The sequence below is a fragment of the Falco biarmicus genome, chromosome Z, assembly GCF_023638135.1.
Source record: "Falco biarmicus isolate bFalBia1 chromosome Z, bFalBia1.pri, whole genome shotgun sequence".
NCBI lineage: Eukaryota > Metazoa > Chordata > Aves > Falconiformes > Falconidae > Falco > Falco biarmicus.
In genome coordinates, this window is record NC_079311.1 from 34,915,306 (window position 1) to 34,936,023 (window position 20,718).

The 20,718-nt window shown below is 37.8% G+C and overlaps 1 protein-coding gene across 2 annotated transcripts in view; it reads left to right on the top strand.

Moving 5' to 3' along the window:
- Positions 1–20,718, top strand: part of MEGF10 (multiple EGF like domains 10) — a 110,010-nt gene that overhangs the window by 22,328 nt on the left and 66,964 nt on the right. For both annotated transcript variants that reach the window (XM_056325522.1, XM_056325523.1), the window contains exons 2-5: positions 3,277–3,408; positions 6,191–6,292; positions 7,690–7,790; positions 16,432–16,524. In XM_056325522.1, coding sequence (XP_056181497.1) covers positions 3,293–3,408; positions 6,191–6,292; positions 7,690–7,790; positions 16,432–16,524 — 412 coding nt within the window. In that variant the 5' untranslated portion in view covers positions 3,277–3,292. The remainder of the gene's footprint in view (positions 1–3,276; positions 3,409–6,190; positions 6,293–7,689; positions 7,791–16,431; positions 16,525–20,718) is intronic.

The following is a 20,718-nucleotide window of genomic DNA, read 5'->3' on the forward strand; positions in this document are numbered from 1 at the left end:
TATGGTGCATATGCAGGTTTTTTTCATGTACGTACTAGCGAGATGAATTTAGTTTGTGTAGCTGCTCACATTAAAATGTATGTTAGGGGAGTACCTGTAAATTATGGGAGTATATTTTTGGGATACCTGTGCACCTGTTACACCATTTGAAAATGAGCTTGTTAGTAATTATAATATGCTGTGGGATGATCAGATTAATTTTTAAATGTTACTATTATTGATGTTCGTTAATATCTTCCTTTGATATAATACATGTATAATGAGTTAAATTTCCTTAATTAGATTACAGAAATTTAAGAGAGTAGTCTGTGGTTGCTTCATGGAGCTGCATTGCTTTCCTGTTAACCTTTTTAAACTATGGGACTGTATTAAAGTCCAGGGGAAGAGAGAAGTCTCTGAGGTAAACAGAACTCATATTGCACAGGACCTGCCTTGAAGGTCCTGCCAGTTGAGGGTAAAGATGCAGCTTTGTCATCTTTAAAAAAACCACTTTTTAAAAAAAGGTTTTGCCTCAAAGAGCATAACAAATGCTAAGGAGCCATAAGATTTTAGTGTTCTGTTGAGATGTACATGTTCTGTCATGCACTTTAGTGGAAGAAAGACCTGGCAGTAAAATGCCATGGGCTAGGTTAAATTTGTCGTGTGGTGTGTTGGGTTGTGAAGTCAGAGAATTCGTCAGCATCAAGAGAGTTGTACATGCTGGTTAACCCTCAAAATGACTGGAAAACATGTATTGCTAATGCCTGTATGAAGTTTCAGAAACACCTTCCCCCTCCCCATATAAGCAAACGTGTTGCTGGAGAGCATTTTAGGAACAACCATTTGCCTGTCTGAAGTTCTTTTTTAAGGGGGTCAACAGGGCTACTCACAGTAGAATGCTCAATGCCTGGCAGCAAAATTCCCATTTATGGCTCAGGAACATAAATTATACAATATGCTGTAGGAGACCGGAGGAGCTTTCTGTTTCAGCACGAGTTGCTCTCTCATCATGTACTAATTACTAATTTTCGCAGAGAAGGCATTCTCCAACATGAGCATTTTCAGTATGTAAACCCCAGGTACTATGTACATGTAGATGGTGAAGATACTGATGTATTATTCGGTGAGATAATTTAAGCAATATATAATATGAAAAGTCAGTCTCTGAACAGGGTATCTCAGTGTGAACTGTAGACAGCAAGAGTTAAGTGAGTCATATACATTTTTATAGCTAATATAAACACTTTAGCAATGCTAATCAGTTGTACTGATTTTCTGTTTTGATTTTCCTTAATAATTAAGCAAAAGATCTGGAATGCAATCAAGTTTTACTCTAGGGGGTTCATGCAAATTATTTTTTTTAATTTTAAATTTTGTTAAATGTATCCAAGAGGAAAGTTACTGAAGTTGAGAATAAAAGAAAAAAAAGGAAATATAGTTTACAGTCTGCATAATCAAAGTGACTATTTTCACTGAGGGAAATCACCACTTTGTTGAAATTATTAGCTGAATATACAGCTGCTTTTACTGCGTTTTATACAACTGCACATTGACTGCTCTGTTATGCAGTGTGATTGCAGAGAAACAGTTACAGACCATGAACTGTCTTTCAGCAGCTCTGATTTTTCCAGAGGGATTTAGCAAAATGGGATCATCTCTGTATCCTCAGATATCTTAAATATAATAGTTTGGGTTTTTGTGAGCCTTTTTATGTTGACTTCTTAAGAAGGTATTGTAAAATAAGACTATGCAATAATTTCTTTTTTCATGGCTCAGTGGACTTGTTTCTCTTAAACTTATTGGTGTGGTTTGCTTTATTCTGTTCAGTAATATTTAAAGTAAAAAAACCACCCTATTTCTGATTAATTTACATTGTTAAAGTATTTGTATTATTTCAAAACAAATACATTCATTAGAAACTTTTCTTATTATACTACAGATTGGACTCAATGATTATTATTTTTTTAATCTCTCTAGCCACATAGTGTTAAAGTTAGTGTGAAAATAATGACGTAACGTCAAATGTTCACTAAGTACTGGTTACCAGCATTCATTCTGGTATTTTTTGATTAATAGCAGGTTGGATTAAAAGTGTTTTGTTATGCAAATTACAATCATTTGCTTGAAAACAAAGACTGACCTAGTCAAAGTGTTAGGATTATCTTTTAGATTTTTATGTTATTAGAATAACTTTTTTTATAAGCAGAATTTTTATTCTATTTGGAAATTGTATGACTGGCAGAGCAGGGGGTATTTTTGGGAATATATATATTGGGAATTCAACTTTAAAGATCAGTAACAATGCATGATAACATGTGAGGCTGTCTGTTATCAGTGTAAAGCAGTCATTTAAACCCTCCCCCTGATTAACTGTTTGCCTGAGAATTAAAAGTTGTGTAGAGTAAAGACACCACACAATTTTTTGCAAGTCCTGAGCTTGCATTGCACCTTCCAGTAGCATTGTTTAGCATCTTGAAGAATTGATAAGGAGTATTCACGGACATATATAATTTCATTTATATATTTAAATTTAAAAAAACCCCACCCTCTGAGTCTTGGAGAACATACTTTACTTTTTTTTTCCTTTAACTTGCATCTGTCCACGTGGTGCTGCTGCCTGGGTGCTGGTAGAAGGTAGTTTATGGAGATACCCAGCTTGAGGTAGTGCCCATGTGTTAGTGTGCAGCCTTTCCCAAACAGACCCTGAGCATCACCCACCTTGCTAGCCTGGGTCCTGTGTGCTCAGGCATCCTTAGGGAGGCCAAGTAATGAAGTCTGTGTAATTTTGGGGAAGAGTATTTTACAAAAGATGCTGCTTAAGAAGCGGCATCTGGTTTTTTTTAAGAAGTTGGTGTAAGCTGCAGGGATTGGGAGTGCTGCTGGCAATGAATGGAGTAGCAGAAACCCTTCCTGTGAGTAAGTGATGTGTAGGATTTCTGATGGTGTGCCATCAGCTGAACCTGTGGTCATGAGCAAAGGACAGCCCTTATTTTAAGTTGAAGGTCTGTGTTTTGGTGTGGAGTTTGAGCCTGGCTGTCTGCACTTTAATGGCACAGCGGGGCCTCTAAAATGTAGTTTATTTATCAGCTGACTGCCCTGCCACTCATGTGAAACTACTAGATTTGGGTTCGTCTTCCAACATGGGCAGGGTACAGCTGCTGCTAGGCAAGCAATGTGTGTTTCTTGAAGTAACTGTTGCTTTGTATCATATATGTAGATTATATATGGGTCAATACTTTTAGCTTGTTTATAATTTGTATACTGTTGTTGACATATTATAAATATTTTCTCTTACAGACACTTTTTTGGAAAGATGGTTCTTCATTTGAACTCCTTTTTTGGCTTCCCTGTCATACTCCTGTACCATTGGATGGGGACAGCTTTATCTTTGAATCTGGAAGATCCCAATGTGTGTAGCCACTGGGAAAGGTAATATGTTCTTCTGGAAAACTCATGACACAAATTCTGATTGTAATAAGTTTGTTTTATTTCACTTGGCACATTTTAAATTATTTAAAGCTTTTAGTTATGAACTAGGAAAAAAAAGTGCATTACTGCATGGGCAAGGTAAGTTCATGGATATATAAAAGGCTCTTTCATACTGGACTGAAATGCAGTCTTTGCTGTAGGGTTTAGAATGCAAAAACCTCTACAGTGGCACCAGTAATGTTACACAACCATCTGGGTACAAGAAGTGAATAAAAATAGCTTTCTTCAATTTAAATGAAAATCTTTTACATATGCAAAATATAATTAACCAGATTGGAGTTTGGCCAAATTTGATTATGCTGATTCTTTCCTATTCAACATTCACAGAATCTGAATTAAGATTTGTTTAATTCCTTGATGAGGTTCAGAAATTTATAACATACAGAAATTTATCAATTTAGTCAGTCTGTTTGTTCACCCGATTTCATGTTAATTGCAAGGAGAATGCCACAGTGAGTAGGAGACTTTGAGCCACAAGGGTTAGCAGTGCTTCTTTTCTTGTGTAAAGGTTACAATAGTGAAACAAAGCCTTATGGTCTCATTGTTATTATTACGCCAGTAATTGATCAGCTAGTCCTTAAGACAGGCTTAACTGTTCACTTGAGGACATCAGTATTTCCTGCATTTAAGGTAAACTCTGTTTTATCTTTAATCTGTGGGAGTGCTGCTAAGACACTATACATTTATTTGTGGTTGTATGGCTCAGTCTTTACAAAGAAAGTTTTTGTTTACTTTTTTGTGAAGTTTTTCTCTCTCTCTCCCTCCCTCCGTCTAAAAAAATCACTTAAGAACTTTCCACAGCAAGTTATCTGAGCTTCATGTGAAGCATTTGGAGTCTCTGCACCTACCATTGTCTACAATTTGGCTGATACAACAATGTGTATATGAAGTAGTTACCATACCAAATAGCTGTTTACAGTCTTCAGACACAATGTTACAGGAAATTGCTCTGTATTTTTGTATGATTTATTTACTGTTCTTATAGATAAAAGTGGTTTTGAGGGAAGCTACAATGTAGCAAAAGCAAAATGGGACCCCCCCCCAACTATTTACATTGCATAATATATTTTAAAACAAGCTAGTCAAGATCTACAGAAAGAAAAATATATCTAGCAAGCGTACCCATTTTGTTGCATGAACTTTTTTCCTTCTGATGAGTTTCAGAAATGGGGAGGAACTCCCAAGTAAACTCACCGAAACATTCACACTTCTGCTCAGAGTAGGTGACAAAGGTATGCAGGTATGAAAAAGTAAAACCCCAGTTACAAGCTCTTCACTGCTGTTGTCACTGGAAGTGCTATATACTTTAAATAATCTACCCCAGCTGGTAGTAAAATGGTCTTTACAAATGAACCGCAATCGCAGCAAGAAGGGGTAGAGTGTGCCCTGCCTTGAACAAAGAGCGCAGAGCCTTGGGCAAGCCTTGGCACCCCACTGATGTTTTGTTGGACCAAGTCGGACAGCTGGATGGATTAGGGTTGTTTGCCTTCACATGGATGTAGGAAAAGCAGAGAGTACGTTCTGGTCAGAGTAAGTGGGTCTGGATGTGTGTTCCCTCAGTATAGGTGATGACAGTAGAAGGGGAGATTGTAGCTGTTACGCTGCAATAGGTGCTAAGAGGTTGGAAAGGACGTGAGTGAAAGTGAATGAAAACTGAGCCGGCTACACAGTTAGTAAGTGTTTTGGCTGGTCCTGGGAATTAGTCCACTGCACTAATGTGCCATGCGTCTCTGTTTTCTAGCCCCTTGTGCAATCAAGGACTGACTGACTGCAAGCACAAACAGCTTGCAGGAGAGTTTTCTAGGATTCAGTATTTTTCCTTTTGCATCAGGGCTCTGTTCCTCTTGCCCCACTGACATTTCTGCAGGCCCCAGACTTCAGAATGTGAATTTATTTCTAGGACACTGTGCTCATAATTTGGCAGAAAATAACGGTAGGACTTCAGTGTACCATTTCTGGAAAAAGAAAAGTTTTTCTGTTAAAAATTAGCTGGTAAACAAAATAAGGTATGGACTTTAATATTTTATCATTTCTGATTGCTGAATAGACAGTGTTTTATGGTATAATGGTTATATAATTTTTCAGTAATTATTACTTAGGTCTGTTTCTCTGCTAACACCTAGTTAGTATCCAAGTACACTAGCAAACTTTTCCACTACTGATAAATATGTTTTGCTATGGATACAGCTACAGTTTTTAAAAGAAATTCCCTCAGGAAATCTGGTGAGATTTTTCTATTTTGTATGATAACAGAAGAAACCTATATTTCTGGCTCCTAATTAGTTTTCCAGCTATCCAGTGATGTTAGTAAAAGTTTATTGCCACGGGAGAACATGTACTACACACTACTTCAATTTGCTGCTCATTTAAGACACAGGTGTTTGTTTTTTTCCTTGAATTAGTCTCACATTACTTTTATTTAAATGTCTAGTAGTACTATTTCATCAAATGTGCTAGACAGTAGAGACATGATGGCTCTCCACATATATATTTTTCTTTGCTTCGTGGAAGGAAAACCTTTCAATTGATATCTTCTATTTTATAAAGTTAGCTGATTCATGATTTATTTAAACCTGAACTACCTGTGTGTTTTTGTTACACATGAATATTTTGTTATATTTATTATGTTCTAGACCAGGACTCTGTAAATGACTTAAATCAGACTGGAGTAGAAAGGATTTGCTTGATAATCTTTCTGCTGTCTCTCTCTTTCTCCCCTCAGTTACTCAGTTACAGTGCAAGAGTCATATCCGCATCCTTTTGATCAAATTTACTACACTAGTTGTACTGACATCCTAAACTGGTTTAAGTGCACACGACACAGGTGATGTATAATTGATAATACTATCAAACTGTTAATTGTAGATATTTGTACAGATTTTGTGTCTGTCAAAATCAAGCATGATATGTAGGATATTTTAGCTATAGTAACTAGTCTCTAACTGCCGTGGTCTGTGTCAACTGTAAAATGCTTGTCCAAGCAATGTCATGTATGTTTTATTATCAGATCGGGGTGTATCATCCTGTGGAGTGCTAATAGAAAACAAATGGGTTGGGAAAAAGTGCAAAAGTTCCCCAGACCCTGTAAGGTGTATTTGTTAAGCAATGTCATGAGAGACCCCTTGTTGCTTGCTACCTTATGTTCTGGGGAAAGTGTGCTGCTTGAAAGGAAAATAAAAAGGTTTGTTAAAGGAAACTCCTTGTGCTTGCAAAAAGTAGGCAAGGGGTGAATGATTAAAAGCTGATGATAGTTGTAAAAGGCATTTTCCTTAGAGGGATATGCTCATAAAGTATGAGCCATCAGCAGTGGGAAAGGCTCCCTGGGGCAGAGCAGCTGGAGGAGACGGATCAGATAGTATGTAAAAAGCAGATACTGAGTTCAAAGAGAGATTATACTTTGCCTACCTATGACACCGTTTATATATGAACTGTTCTCTGCTGGGAGTTCATGCTGTCTGAGGCGGTGTGGGGATGTGTGTACTGCTTGGTGGAGTATGTGGTCAGCAGCCAGGAGAGCTGGGGGTGGAGATTTATGAACACAGTGGGGAGCAGAGAGGAGACAGCGGTGGGAGAGCCTGCTTCTGGTAAATACTACTTGCTCCTGTCGGAAGGAGGCTATATTTTCTGCAGTTCTTGATGGGTTTATGTGCTGATTTCTCTGTGTGCTGTGCACCACAGCCCTGCAGGGCTTCATTCAGCAAAATGCAGCCGCCCCCCTGGAGAGGGGCATGTGGTGATGCTGACTGCTCAGAGGCCCCAGCTCTCCTTTGAGTCCTCTCATCTCCTGCCTTAGCCAGAACTTCTTTTCTCATGACGCCTCTGCCCCTAGAAAATTGACTCGCTCAGGGGAGGATGGTCCCCAGAAGTCTTTCCCTTGGAAACCAATAGCTGTAATAATCCAGCAAACTGATTTGTACTTTCAGCTTTTAGCCTCCATAGGGGATGCTAATGGAGAAGGCAGTGATGCTCTGGTTTGCATATTAATTAAGTAGCCAAAATCCTTAACTTTTTTTCCTGCTGTCTGGCCACCCACGGACATAAGGCTTGCTGGGGAACCACTAAGACTCTTAAACTCAACAACAGATAAATCAAGGTCTCTCTGAGCCTTTTTTCTCTCTTCTTACTGATACCTGAATGTTTTTTTAAAATGTGTAAGAATATATATTGTTTTGTTTCTGAACCATGAATTGTATGTAAACAGCCATTCCTTCTTTTCTTTAGGATCAGTTACCGTACTGCCTACAGACATGGTGAAAAAACAATGTACAGGCGTAAATCCCAGTGCTGCCCTGGATTTTATGAAAGCAGGGAAATGTGTGTCCGTAAGTTTAGCTTCTTTTTGCTTTGAAATTCCTTGTTTTTCACAATGCTGGTTTGACTCCCCTTTGATGGGCGACTTGAGGACGCTGAGTTATGGGGACTTGGTTATTCATCAGTGGTGCACATGCAGCTCTTGTTGAAGTCAGTTGGTGCTGTGCATATGCAAATGGCAGGATAATTGGATTTTAGATGTCTTAAGTAACCAGCCTTGGTGTGATACTAACTGATGACCATATGGAAAGTGCACAGGACAAGTGTACTGAAGGCGGCAGCGCTGCCTTTTTGTGTGGCACGTGCTCCTGTCTCTCCACATCTTCCTAAGTCTAAAGAGGGAAGAGCTGTGTCCAGAGTCTGGTGGTGGCCTTAGCTCAGCTCGCTTTCTTTGTCGTGTACAACCTTGTGCAGACCTAGGAAGGTCTGATTCTTAAAATGGTATTCATTCAAGAGCCTGTTAGAAAGGCAGAATGGATGTAGAGGAGGTGTTAATCCAGAGCCCTGGAAGCGTGTGATAGTTTAACACAGGGTTGTTTGAAGCCATGCAGTGGGATGAGCAGCTAGTGTCTGCTGGTGCTGGCAGGACCGGCAGCAGGGAACTTGTGACAGGTAACTGGTGGTGAAGGATAGTGTATCCTTAGGGATGGGCAAATGTGCAGGGCTAAAAGCAAAATGAAATCAATAGTATTTCAAATTGTTTGTCCCTGTGAATGCACATGCGCAGCACAGACTGCAACGGTGAAGTTTTTCAGAAGTCAGGGTATGAAATTTCTTCATCTTTTCATCTCCTTGAAAAACTGGGCTCATCAGGGGCAATCTTTCATCTCTCATGTAATTTGTGGTGTTGACCATTCCTTGGTTTTGCTTCAGCTCTTCTAATAACCAGATCTTAAAAACCTGCAGAACCTTATCGAACAATGTCAGAAGGACTGAGGCAGTATAGCTGGATTTTTTCTGGAAATGCTGGGCCCTGTGAGAGCGGACTGGTGAGGGGCTGGGGCCTCTGGCCTGCAGCGGCTGTGCTTGGGCTTGCCACCCAGTTTCCGAACAGGTAACCAACGGACAAGTCTTGCCAAGAGGAAAAAGTGAAAAGCCAGCTTTTTGGGAAAGCTACAGCGTGTGAGCTGTTTCAGCAGCTGCTTTGGCTCCTCTCACGTGAAGCTCTGTGTCATGTCCCCAAGTCAAATGGGAGCCCACCAGCCCTGGGGCAGGGCCTGGACTGAGGTGCGTGCAAAAGGCTGGCCCTCTAACAGCGCACTTTCAGCCTGACTTGTTGAGGTCCACTGCTTTACCTGGTGGGTTTTTTAACAGCTGAGAATAAGAAAATTGGAGATATACTCATTGCTTTTTTGTCTGCCTTATGGCTATAATGACAGTGGTGAAGCATAGCAATCAAGGTATGGAAAAGCTTGTCCAGGAAGATGTTCTCTGGAATGATGTATAACAGATTTTTCATTGCCACTGGATTTTGCAACCCAGTTTAGGAGATGGCAGTGCTGTGGGTAATTCTCTGGTCTTCCCTGAGCCTGAAAATCAGGATCAGTATGTACATTAAATTTATTTTTTCAACACAAATGCAAAATAGTTTCTTAATTTGTGCTTCTCTGCTTGTTGTGAGGCGCATACTGAAAATGACCAACAGGATTTATTTGTATCCCTGGAAAATTATACCCTGTCAATGTCATAACATCTCATGCTATCCTAATTTATATTTTTCTTTTACAGCACTTCCTGGAATTTGAAAATGCAGCAGTATGCTCTTTGATTTAAAGTGTTTTATGCACATGAAAAAGCAAGGTCAAAATGATATTTTTAAAAAAAGAACTTTAAAAAAATGGATTATCTGAGATCAGATTGGCAATTTTTTTAACCTTTTTGTTTTTAATGTGTATGCATTAGACCTGTAAGAACCAATTTGTAACTACATTTGGTTATTATGCAGCATATATGAATGTCATATTATTTTTTTTTATTAATTAGTATACTTCTTGAAGTATATAACAGTTTGATAGTGAGAGGTCTGATGATGAGACTCGTGGCTACAGCTTTTACATAGCTATAGTATATGTAGTAATTACAGAATCTAGTACATTCAGACCACATTGGATGTACTAATTTTTTAGTTATTACATAAGAAGTTACCAAATGCTGATATTCGGAACATATTTGCTGAGACTTTTGAAGCAACTTTGGAATCCCTGAGACTTCAAATTATGTAAAAGTGAAGATCATTCAGTGGAGCTAACTTGCATTTATTTGATTCTGTAATAGCTGGCCCTGGAAGGCATAGAGAGACCTTCAGTCCTTATGATCTTCAGTTGGAGCTGAGGATTCAGGGCAATGAGGGAGCCCATTAGTTAACAGAAGGCAGCAAGTACTTCATACTGTCCATCGTTCCAACCAGCTTTCTTCATAGTGGACTTGTATGTACTAGGAGAGGTGATGCCTGCATATACTGCGATAATACTAGTCATCCAGTTTAACGTGGAAAGCAAGTGTGATGTAGTCAGCTGAGATCAAATAGTAAGATAGTGATATGGGGAGGACTGTTATCATAGCAGAAATATCATTGGCAGAAAGCCAACACAAAATCTTTTTCTGCAAGAAAATGGCAACTGCATTGGAAAACACACATGCACCTCCCCCCTTTTTTATATGCAAAAGAGTCAAAGCCATTTGAAGTGTTGTGGATATCTGCTTTTATACAGTTGCTGCTCCACAATGCATACAGCTTTTCCATTAGAGTAGTTTTATTTTCCATGCAATGTATGTTTTACTTAGTGGAGAGTGTAGAATGCTTCTGAAAGGCTAAAATATTTGTGGTGCTGTTGATATTTTTTTAGTTTGTTTGTTTGTTACCTCATTTGACTTCTCAATTTAGAAAACTCTATTAGAAAATTCTAATGGTAGATGATTTTGGAATGACTCAACGCTTCAGTACATAGTGATGAATTGAAATCTTGTGACTTCCTTTTAAAAATAATTAGGAACCTACAGTGTGAATTCTCACCAGTCACTCTTCCTCTAGAGATAGTACTTACTAGAGGTAATGCCATTTCACTGTCTACAGTGGCAAGAGAATTATTTGTCAGTGCAAAAAGAATTGCAAAAATGTGCCAGCCTCATGTTGCTGAAGTCTGTAAATGTTGTATTTACAAAGGAAAAGAATGACCAACAGCCAGAGAAAAGCCTTGGCTGAAATTTAAGTGAGATTTTTTTTTAGTCTTTTGGAGTCCAGTTTGAACAGATTAATTTGAATTAATCTTAGGATACAAGATTTCTGTTGAATTGTGACTCTAATTTCCATACTTGTTCCTGAAAACTTTCTACAGGTGAAACTTGTGTTATGTTTTAACTTTTTGAAGAAAATCTCTTTTGTGTTTTCTTTGGATTCAGTATATGTATCTAAACATACATACATACATACATATATATATATATGTATATGTGGAATATGTATTTGGAATATATGTGTCCTCTCTATATATGGAAAATATACAAACAGGCCTTTTTCATCCTCGTGTGGAAATATTTGTTCTGTTTGTTCTTCTCTAGATTAAAAACAACCATTGTACTGTAAACTGTCCAAACTCATACAGAATTTTAGCATCCCCTTCTTTCTACTAATGCTGCTGATAAGATGACAATCACACTAGAAGTAGATAATCTGTTAAGAGCTTTATGGAAAAGACCACACCATTACAGCTATGATAAATTTAAAAAAGTCTGTTAAGCAACTCAGATACCTCTCTTACCAGTGTTTCTGAGTATGTTGAAATGATGCTGCATTGACATCACTATTGGTAAGCAACAAAGTGACATCAGAAATCAGCCCCCATCTGCAGCCCTTGGAAGCTTTCCAGGGAACCTCTTGGGAAGTTTTGAATGATGTAAATAAATATTATAATAAGCACATTTTTTGTGTGTAACTTTTGGCCAGTACAGCTATATTTTCTTGCAGATTGAGTTTATTATGGCAAGCAATGTTTAGTCACACTGAACAGAAAAATCATTCTGTGTTTTATTAGTTGTGCCATTTGGATTTGTCTTCAGATGGTTAAAAGAAATTATACTTTAATTCCAACATTATATGGGGTTAGTACTTGGACTGTTTTATAAACATGAAGATATCTGTTAGTACTTCCAGTATCACCCTGGTTTGTGCTCTCCTCATACAACTACTGTTTATAAAGGATATGAGTAATGTGCCAATTTCTGACTTCACTGTTGTGCACCGTCTTCGCAGAAGAGTAGGCTAACTGGAGTTCAGGTGATTATTTATTTTTGATCTTAAAAATTATAGTGAATGTACTAAATGTTTAGATCTGATGGACTTTCTGAGATAATCTGAATGCAGTTCATAGGCAGATACAAAGCTAGAACCATTCAGTTAAGTTCTGTAAAGGAACTTACTCCTGGCCTTAAAATGCCCATACCAGCTTGAGTGATTGACTTAGTCTCTTATTTACTCCAAATAATTTACTGTCACTAATCTCCTAATATCAGTGGCAATCCCTAGGAGATTGGCCATATAGATAGTAGGCTGAGCTACAGACTGAAAAGTTTTTATAAAAAAAAGTGCAATCTTCTATTTAATTTTCTTTGGTTTACAAAGTTTGTTCAATTTTTAGCGTGATTCTGAAATGAAAGATTTCAAAGGTTTTTTTTTTTTTGTAAAATTGATAGGAATTTTATTTAATAGATTTCAGGTATGAAATCTCATGAAGTCAAGTATAATTTCAGGTGTCTGCTCATTTGATGATGTGATTAATTTGTTCAAAAGGTGGACGTCTAATTGTAGAACCAGAGTTGATTCTCCTGATCATTTATTTATGTGCATAATTACAAACAAAACATTTCAAGCTTCGTGCATGTTTATTTATTTAGGTCTGGCTTTTCAAAATGAAAAAGTAACAAATCCTCAAATGCTTGCATAAACTTTCATTAAAGATAAAAATACATTTTTTCAAATTTTGTTACTGGAAGTTCTGTATCTTCTTTTAACATCAGATAATGCAATGCACAGCTGTCTAAGTGTTGTCCATGGTCACTTATAATGAAATAACTTCACGTCACTTTCTTAATCATGGAGAGCAAATTCATAAAATGCCATTCAGAAATTTCAAGTTTTACAATGTTGGTATATACACTAGTTCAGAAGTGGAAGTGGAGGACACAGGAATTACTCCACTCAGCTGTAATACTTTAAGTAGGTATAACAATGGAGGAGCAATCTGCATTTGCACTGCAGGGAGTATGTTGGAGCCCATCAGCATATAAGTAGACATCTGGATTGCAACCTTCTCTTGAGCTGGAGGACTCTCTCCCTCTCTTCATTGATATCAGTATGAGACACATCAGTGTTTGAAAGTGGCAACTTGACCCAAAACTGTATTATATGTTCTATGCCTCTAGCATGAATGGCTTAATCCCCCTGGTATGAGCTCCCCTTGCAAAGCTGTGGTGCTAAGGCATGTCTGCGAGCTTGTTGGCCAAGCCCTTGCCTCACATCGCTTAATAGTGCTGGTGGTGGTCTGGGTGGGTTGCACATGCCTTTTCACAATGATTCACTTTGCTATGCTTCCTTAGCAGAGCATATTCCTTCAGCTGGTTACAGAAGTACCAGCGCCTACAAACGTGTTGGGAGCAGAGCTCAAGCAGCCTGGTGGACTTGTGTCCAGGCGTTGGGGCAGCTCCTTCTGTGGTGCAGAAAGGGCTGCTACAGGGAATTGCCACACTCCAGCAGATATTTTATAGATACTTCAAGCAGGCTGATACTCTATAATCAGAAAGAGCAAATCTGCCTTTTGTTTCTTAAGAAAATGAAAGGATATGATATGCCGAAACAGACCTGTAAGTTGGACAAGGCAAGGTTTTAGACACAGTTTTGAAGGAAACAGTAAGACACAGAAGAAAAGGGGAAATAGGATGTAAAAAGAAATACACAAGACTAAGATGAGATTGCTTTTCATATGATAATTTATTTTTCCCTTACAAAAGAACATAAGAGTTTTGTGATTTGCTGCTGCCAGTGAATTTTTTGGTGCTTCTTTACACTGCTAAGTATCAAAAAGACTTCATGTTAATTTTTTCACCTGCTTTTGCATGTAAGTATTTTCTTATTTCATGTCCAATAATTCCATACAAAACTAAGAGAAGAAACTTTTTTTTAAAAAAAGAAAACACTGGATATCTTTAATTCTTTTGTATATCTTGAACAGTTTTTTGAATATTCTTGGCTTTAGCTTCTTCAAAGTAAAGAATTACATATACCCTGGCTTTGGGAAAAAATTGTGTATTTGTGTGCCGTGTATATATATATATATATGTATGTATATATCTTAATTGAATTTACTTAGAAGCAGCAATATTTATATTATACAACTTTCTTCAGTGGTCCTTATCCCATATTTCTTTGTCATTAGAGTCAGCAGAGTTTTGCCTGTCAAAACCCCTGACGTTCCTACCTATAGATGACTTCCATAGAGATTTAGTAGTGGTAGCCTGTTTTTAAGAATTGTGTTTGATTTACATTCTGCTACTGGAAAACTGAAACACCAGTGGCTGAAGAGAAGCTACTGTTGATTTATACTATTGCGGCTAAGAAAGGAACACAGCTCTAATTTGTGAGATGACTCTGCTTTGTGAACGCTCTGACCCAAAGTTTCATCTGTTTACATTTGCTCTAAGATAACTCTGTTTAACTATTGGAAGTAATTGGTGATTGTTTGCACAGTGCCATAGCACGTGCTGTTATGCAGGGATTATAGGAAGGACCTATGTGCTCAGCATGGCATGAGGGGCTGTGCAAGGAGATGCTCAAAGAACTTCTGTACCTTTCAATGGGTCCCCTTTCTTACATTTTGATTTTTATTTTTTTTCCACCTGTCTCACAGAGTATGTGGTGGAATGTCACTTTATTGTATTTAGCCTTATTGCTCAGGAATTTGGGTTGAGTATGTTGGTACAGACTAAGTTATTCATACATGTGCACATGCAGAGAAGTGTATGTGTACAGCTACCATCTGTTGTCTTACAGGTTACCGGTAAGATTTTTCACACATTTGGTTTAGGGAGAGCTTCAGTGCCCAAGGAAGCACTTACTAGGCAAGAATCTTCAAAGATACAAGTAATTAATGTCTAGTTATAAGACTAACTGAAAATTGTCATGTATTATTTCAAGTCATTCTTTTCATAATAAATAAATAGAGAACAATGAAATAGCTTTGTACCTTGTGTCATGTACCGTTTAAAAATCGGTGTCCTGGTTGATTTCTAATGAAGATAATTTTAATGCACATCTGAAAAGTAGCTTATTAGAAATAAAAGTTGAGAATGAAAATTAAAGGCTGTAAAACATGCATTTAATAGCTGGGATCCCAGATAACCAAAGATAGTAATATTAATAGTATGCATGATTGATACCAGTGTGCCTTTCCTTTTTCTTGGGCACACAAAATGTAAAGATGGCCAACATGCTTTATCATGTTTAATTAGGACAAACCCATAACATTTTGCAGGTATTTTTCCTAATTAATGTAGAGCATTTTCAGTCTGTTCAGAACCAAAATGATTCACGTGTAGTCCCATTAAACTTCACATAAACACCAACTTTTTCCCATTGTTCGCCTTGTATTCATTGGTACACTGATCAGATTCCTGTCGTCATTCCTCTGGAAATGGTACAAAGAAAATTTCCATCCTGTGCACATTTTTTAAGTTTTATTGTTGTTCAAACTGGAAGGAAAATATTACAGTGTATATATTTTTGAAAGTTAAGGGTGTTTTGTGGTGAATATAATGCCAGTAAATGGTTGCTGATTGCAGATTCTTCCTCTTCAATGTATAGTATTCTGAGTCATCTACATCAATGTGCTGGATATCAAAGCTATTTCAAGCTTTTCTTAAAGGTTTCAAATAAGAGCTCTGTTTCAAAGTAAGCCTTAACAGTAGAAGCTTGAAAATACTAAAACAAAAATTTGTAGAGAAAAATTTCAAGCAGCTCTGCTTAGCACTTAGAATAAAGGTTGCAGTGATTCATAGGGTTTATATCTCATGCCTTACCTTAGTCTTCATCACTGTTTTGTTGTGCTTCATATGGACTGTGCAGTCATTCAGAAAAATCAATATTAAAATACTGATGTGTTGAAAATTGTATTTTATCCATGCTGTTGCAGGAGAACCCCTCTTTTTATATGTGCAGAAGTTCGCCTCCTTTTCTTGGCATGAGAGTTTTCTTCAGAGAATCACAGGATGATTGAGGTTGGAAAGGACATGTGGAAGTCGAGCTTCCCTGCTCAGGCAGGGCCACCTAGAACCTCTTGGCCAGGACCATGTTAAGATGTGTTTCTAACCTATATCATAGTGTGACTCTTTTGCCATTAAATGTGGACAGTTTTCATCAAATGCTTAAGTATTTTAGTAGCACCAACTTGGTTTTAGCTGGAGCCTTCAAACTTTGGAGAAATAGAAGAGAGTGAAGTAAGAAATTTTATTCTGAAGAGATATCATCAAACATTCATACGCCCATGCTTGTTTTGCTTTTAAAAGATGTTTGAGACATGGAAGATCTGAATGAGGAATAAGTTTTGAATATTTTTGCTAGTGCTAGGAGTTCATTAATTCTTTTATTATTTCCTTCTCTGACAGCTCATTGTGCTGATAAATGTGTCCATGGTCGTTGTATTGCTCCGAACACCTGTCAGTGTGAGCCTGGCTGGGGAGGACCCAACTGCTCCAGTGGTGAGTTTTCACCTGCTTCTGCCTGTCTTGTGCTCTTTCTACAGTGTTGTCCTCTCTTTTGGACAGATGATCATTGATCCCGTGCTTGAGCTCCTGCTTTCTGGTCAGGTTACTTTGTGTGACCTGAACTTGCAAACAGTGTTACCCCGTAGCAACTACTAAATGTTATGAGCTATTTTGTGCTCAGAAACATGCAGATAATACAGAACTTAGTGTCTGGAGTAAAGTAGATAAAATTATGTTTTAACTATAAGAAAAAACTCTATTTTAAAATTTATTTTCTTGATACACAAAGAATGATGGTGCTAAGACATGCTTAAAAGCTATAAGCAAAGCCTTCCTCACAACTCTGTCCTCCTTTTTCACTCTGCTGCTAACTTGTCCTTTTTCCCACTTGCATTTTCCCCCTCTTGCATTATTAGTTGCTCCCTTGTCTGCTCAGTCTGTTTCCATTTTACTTTCATGTACTAGATAAGTTTCTCCAACTTCCTTCCTCTTCCCGTTTGCCCTAAGAGTGCCTGCAGGAGATGAGGGGAGCAAGAGAGGAGTGTTGAGGACACGTGTGCCAGGAGACAGGGGCAGATTGGCATCTTCCCTGCTTGGTGTGTGTGGGTGCAGTCACATGCAACCCAGAGAGCAGGTGACCACGCTCAGTAAAGAAATTACAAAGATCAAGGCCATCACACACTTGATGCAAGAACAGCAAGATGTCAGAAACACAAAGCGAAGCAGTAAAATAATACTACTTCATGACCTTTTTAGTCACTGCTCTTTTCTAGACTGAGCATAAAACCAGGTGCTGCAGGCTGCAGAAGTAAATAAGGTCTGAACAGAGGGTAGAAACCCCTCAGTGGCAGGGCTGGCGTGTTTGTGCACTGTCCCTTCCTCCGTCAAAGGTAGTCATTTGTGCAGACCATGAATTATTATTTTTTCTTCCCTTTGCTTGAAATTGAGTTTCTCAGAGTAATTAATGATTTTTTTATTCATTATAATGTGTTACTTATTCCATCTTTCTGTTCCCCTTTATAAGTTCTTCGGAAATTTAATGCTTAGGCTGACATTACAACCATATATTTTGTTACAATCAAGTTACAAGTGGGTCACCACTAGTGACTGTCCCCTTGAAAGGAATAGATTTTAGTCAACAATAAAAAATATGCTTATAATTTAAATTTAACAGACCATATAAAATTCTAATTCATAAACCAGAGCTTGATGTCTTGCAAAGATAATTATGTTGCTAGTTTACCTAGTATGGGATTTCTATAAAAATAACAACTGTGAAAAACCTAGATCATGATCAGGACAAAATTAATATGGCTGTATTTTCACCCTCATTTTCTTCTGCTTAACAAAAATAGGGAGATGTTCTGGTTTTTGCAAACAAGGTGCTATAGTGACTCTTCATCTGGGACTGATTCAGGCAGCATATTTCATGAAATTTGAGAGACAGTTAAAAATAATTGATGATAAGTTACATGAGGAAGAACTTAACCATTTAGAAACTATTAAATTTATTGTATATCTTTGTATATACTTACATGTTACTCTTTTCATAAACAGCTCTGAAGAAACACCAAGTTTTGTGTAAGACATAAAACTGAAAGAGTTAGTAATGCACTGTTACTGTAGTACTGATCATAATCTAGTGTGCTGAATTGTCAAAAAATGTTATCTTTCTTTCTGAAAGTCTTATGTATCAAGCTCTTCTGTAACTACTGAAACCTGCAGAAAAAAACATGTATCACTAAACAATGTAGATTTGGGAGATACTGGTATTTGTTGAGATTTCCAAGTTCAAAACTTGCTGAAAGGGCACTTCAGGTGAGAGAGAAACATCTAAATCTGCCTTTGGAAATAATCCTTCCTCTCACAGGATTTTCCAGGGTCCATTTCCCTTACCTGTCGGGTATAATTCATTTTGAATATATGAGCAGCTCTTTTCCTCTGTTTCTTCCTCAGTTGGTTGCCTTTGATTGCTTGTTACAGCAGCCTCAACAGCAAAACTACTCTCTGGTGTGTGTACACAACAGACCAAAGCTTAAAGAGCCTTTGTTCATGTACGTTTGAACAATGTGGTCTCTGGAGAGGTTGCTGATGCTCTAAAGGTTTCTGTGTGACGTTAGAGCTAACTGGAAATGCTGAAATTTGTTTCGGATCACTAGTGTAGTCCTAGGAGAAGGAGGTAGGCTGAGGAAGAAGAAATTTTTGTGCGTGTGCTACAGGGACGTTTGTTTTGGAATTTATCCCATTTGGTGTGGGCAAACTTAAGAAAGATGTTGCTTTCACCAGATTGTCTTTCTGAGTTTGAGTGCTGCTGTTTGTTGCTAGCTGTGCATGCTTTCCTTATCCGTGTTTCTGAGAGCAGATCAAACTGAAGAGCTATGGGTAGTGTTGTAAAGACACTAAGTGATAGCGTTTTGGCTTTCTGGCAATGCTTTTTATTGTTGCTTGCTCTGCGTAGGAGATTTTCATATTTTGCCTTTACCTGTATTTCCTGCATGATCTCCAACTTGACTAGCTTTAGTAGCAGCAAGGTATGATGAGATAAAATAGATACTTTTTAAAAAAAATAATAATTTTGTTGATATGGCAAGTTATTTATTCAAGAAAAACATACACAAATTGCCATACTGTGATAATGTGTGTCATATAAACATTTTAACTATGTAACTAGCTAACTGAACAATGGAGAAAGAACAATGATTACAAGGCAGGCCAGGATTTTTATAAGGCAGACACTCATGGGTTTAATGGTTACTGATGACCAAATAAAATGATGTGACTGAAAGGGAGAGGTTATTCTTAAAGTGTGAGACATTAGGCAAACTTCCAGATTTAGTAATCTGTTCATTTTCATGGACACAAACATGTTGGAAGCAACTGTTCTACCTAAGCAGTAAACTTTTTGTAAAACTGCAGGACTGAACTTTTTCTTCCAAAGTACTATTCTTTCTCTGTTAGGATTGATTATTCTCATTACAAAGGAATTTCGTCTGTAAGTCTCTGAGAACAGTTAGTCCTGTTGCAGTAGCTGTCCATCTGCCAACCCCCAGCTTGATTTTATCTGTTGTTTCTCAGTTATATTTACCCAGTGTGTTTAAAAAAATATATAATTTAAACCATATGGCACAGCTTCTATGTGACACTGGCTTTCTGGGTGGTAATTGTAGAGAAGTGCTTCCTAAATGCTGTAATGTTCTCTCCAAAAATGACAGTGATTGCATGGACTAAATGCATGCATGGTGCAGTAAAAGCTGAATCAGCAAGCTTCCTCCCGTATCTTTGCATATCACTGTGCGCTATCACTTAATAACCTTTCTAAGGGACTGAACTTTTTGGGAGACTCCCATTTCCTTTTGTACCAACCATTAACTCCTTTTTGTGATGAGTCATACCCAGTTCCTAAGAGCCTAGGTCAGTGGCTGCTTTCAGTTCAGGGGGAGGAGAGAGGAGGATTTGACTAGACTGCCGAGGCTGTCCTCTTTCAGTGCTTAGTTCTAGCGCAGCCCATAACTCTCCTCTCCATCACATCCTCTGCTTTTCTGAATGCTTTGCGTCCCACCTGAGAGGAAAATGGGCTTTGATGTATTCTTCTGTGAGTAAAACCAGAGTGGTGGTCTTGGAATTTGGCTAATTACATAATACCTCCTTGGGGAGCTATGTGAGACGTATTCTTTCTTTAGGCTTTTTCTTTTTAGTTAAAGGAAATTTACAGTATTTGGCAGTGTTTGCTTGCCATGAATTTCAATGGGAAGTGATGGGGGAGATGATGATAATATACATACAGCTGAAAAGAAATACTAATTGGACTGAGATATCACTCATTTGCAGAACACTTCCATTCTAGCGGGAGAGATGACAGTCATGTGAAACAACTTATTCTAATAAATATTTATTGACCTAAAACAGTAGTCAGGTCAGTGGCGTAGGAGCAGATGGAAGATGTGTTGAACTATCCCTTGGAGTAAGTGAATCAGCACAACCAGCATTGCTGTCAGCACCCCTTTGAAGAAGTGTTTGTGAACTTCGGAAGTATAAATTGATCAGTTCTGGGCTGGCCACAAGGACAAAATTTAGAAAAAAGGAGACAGTAATAAAGATAGGTATGTTTACATATTAAAATTGTAAACAAATAGATTTTATTGAAAAACAAACTAACCAACACAACCTTTCCCTCCCAAACTGGATTAT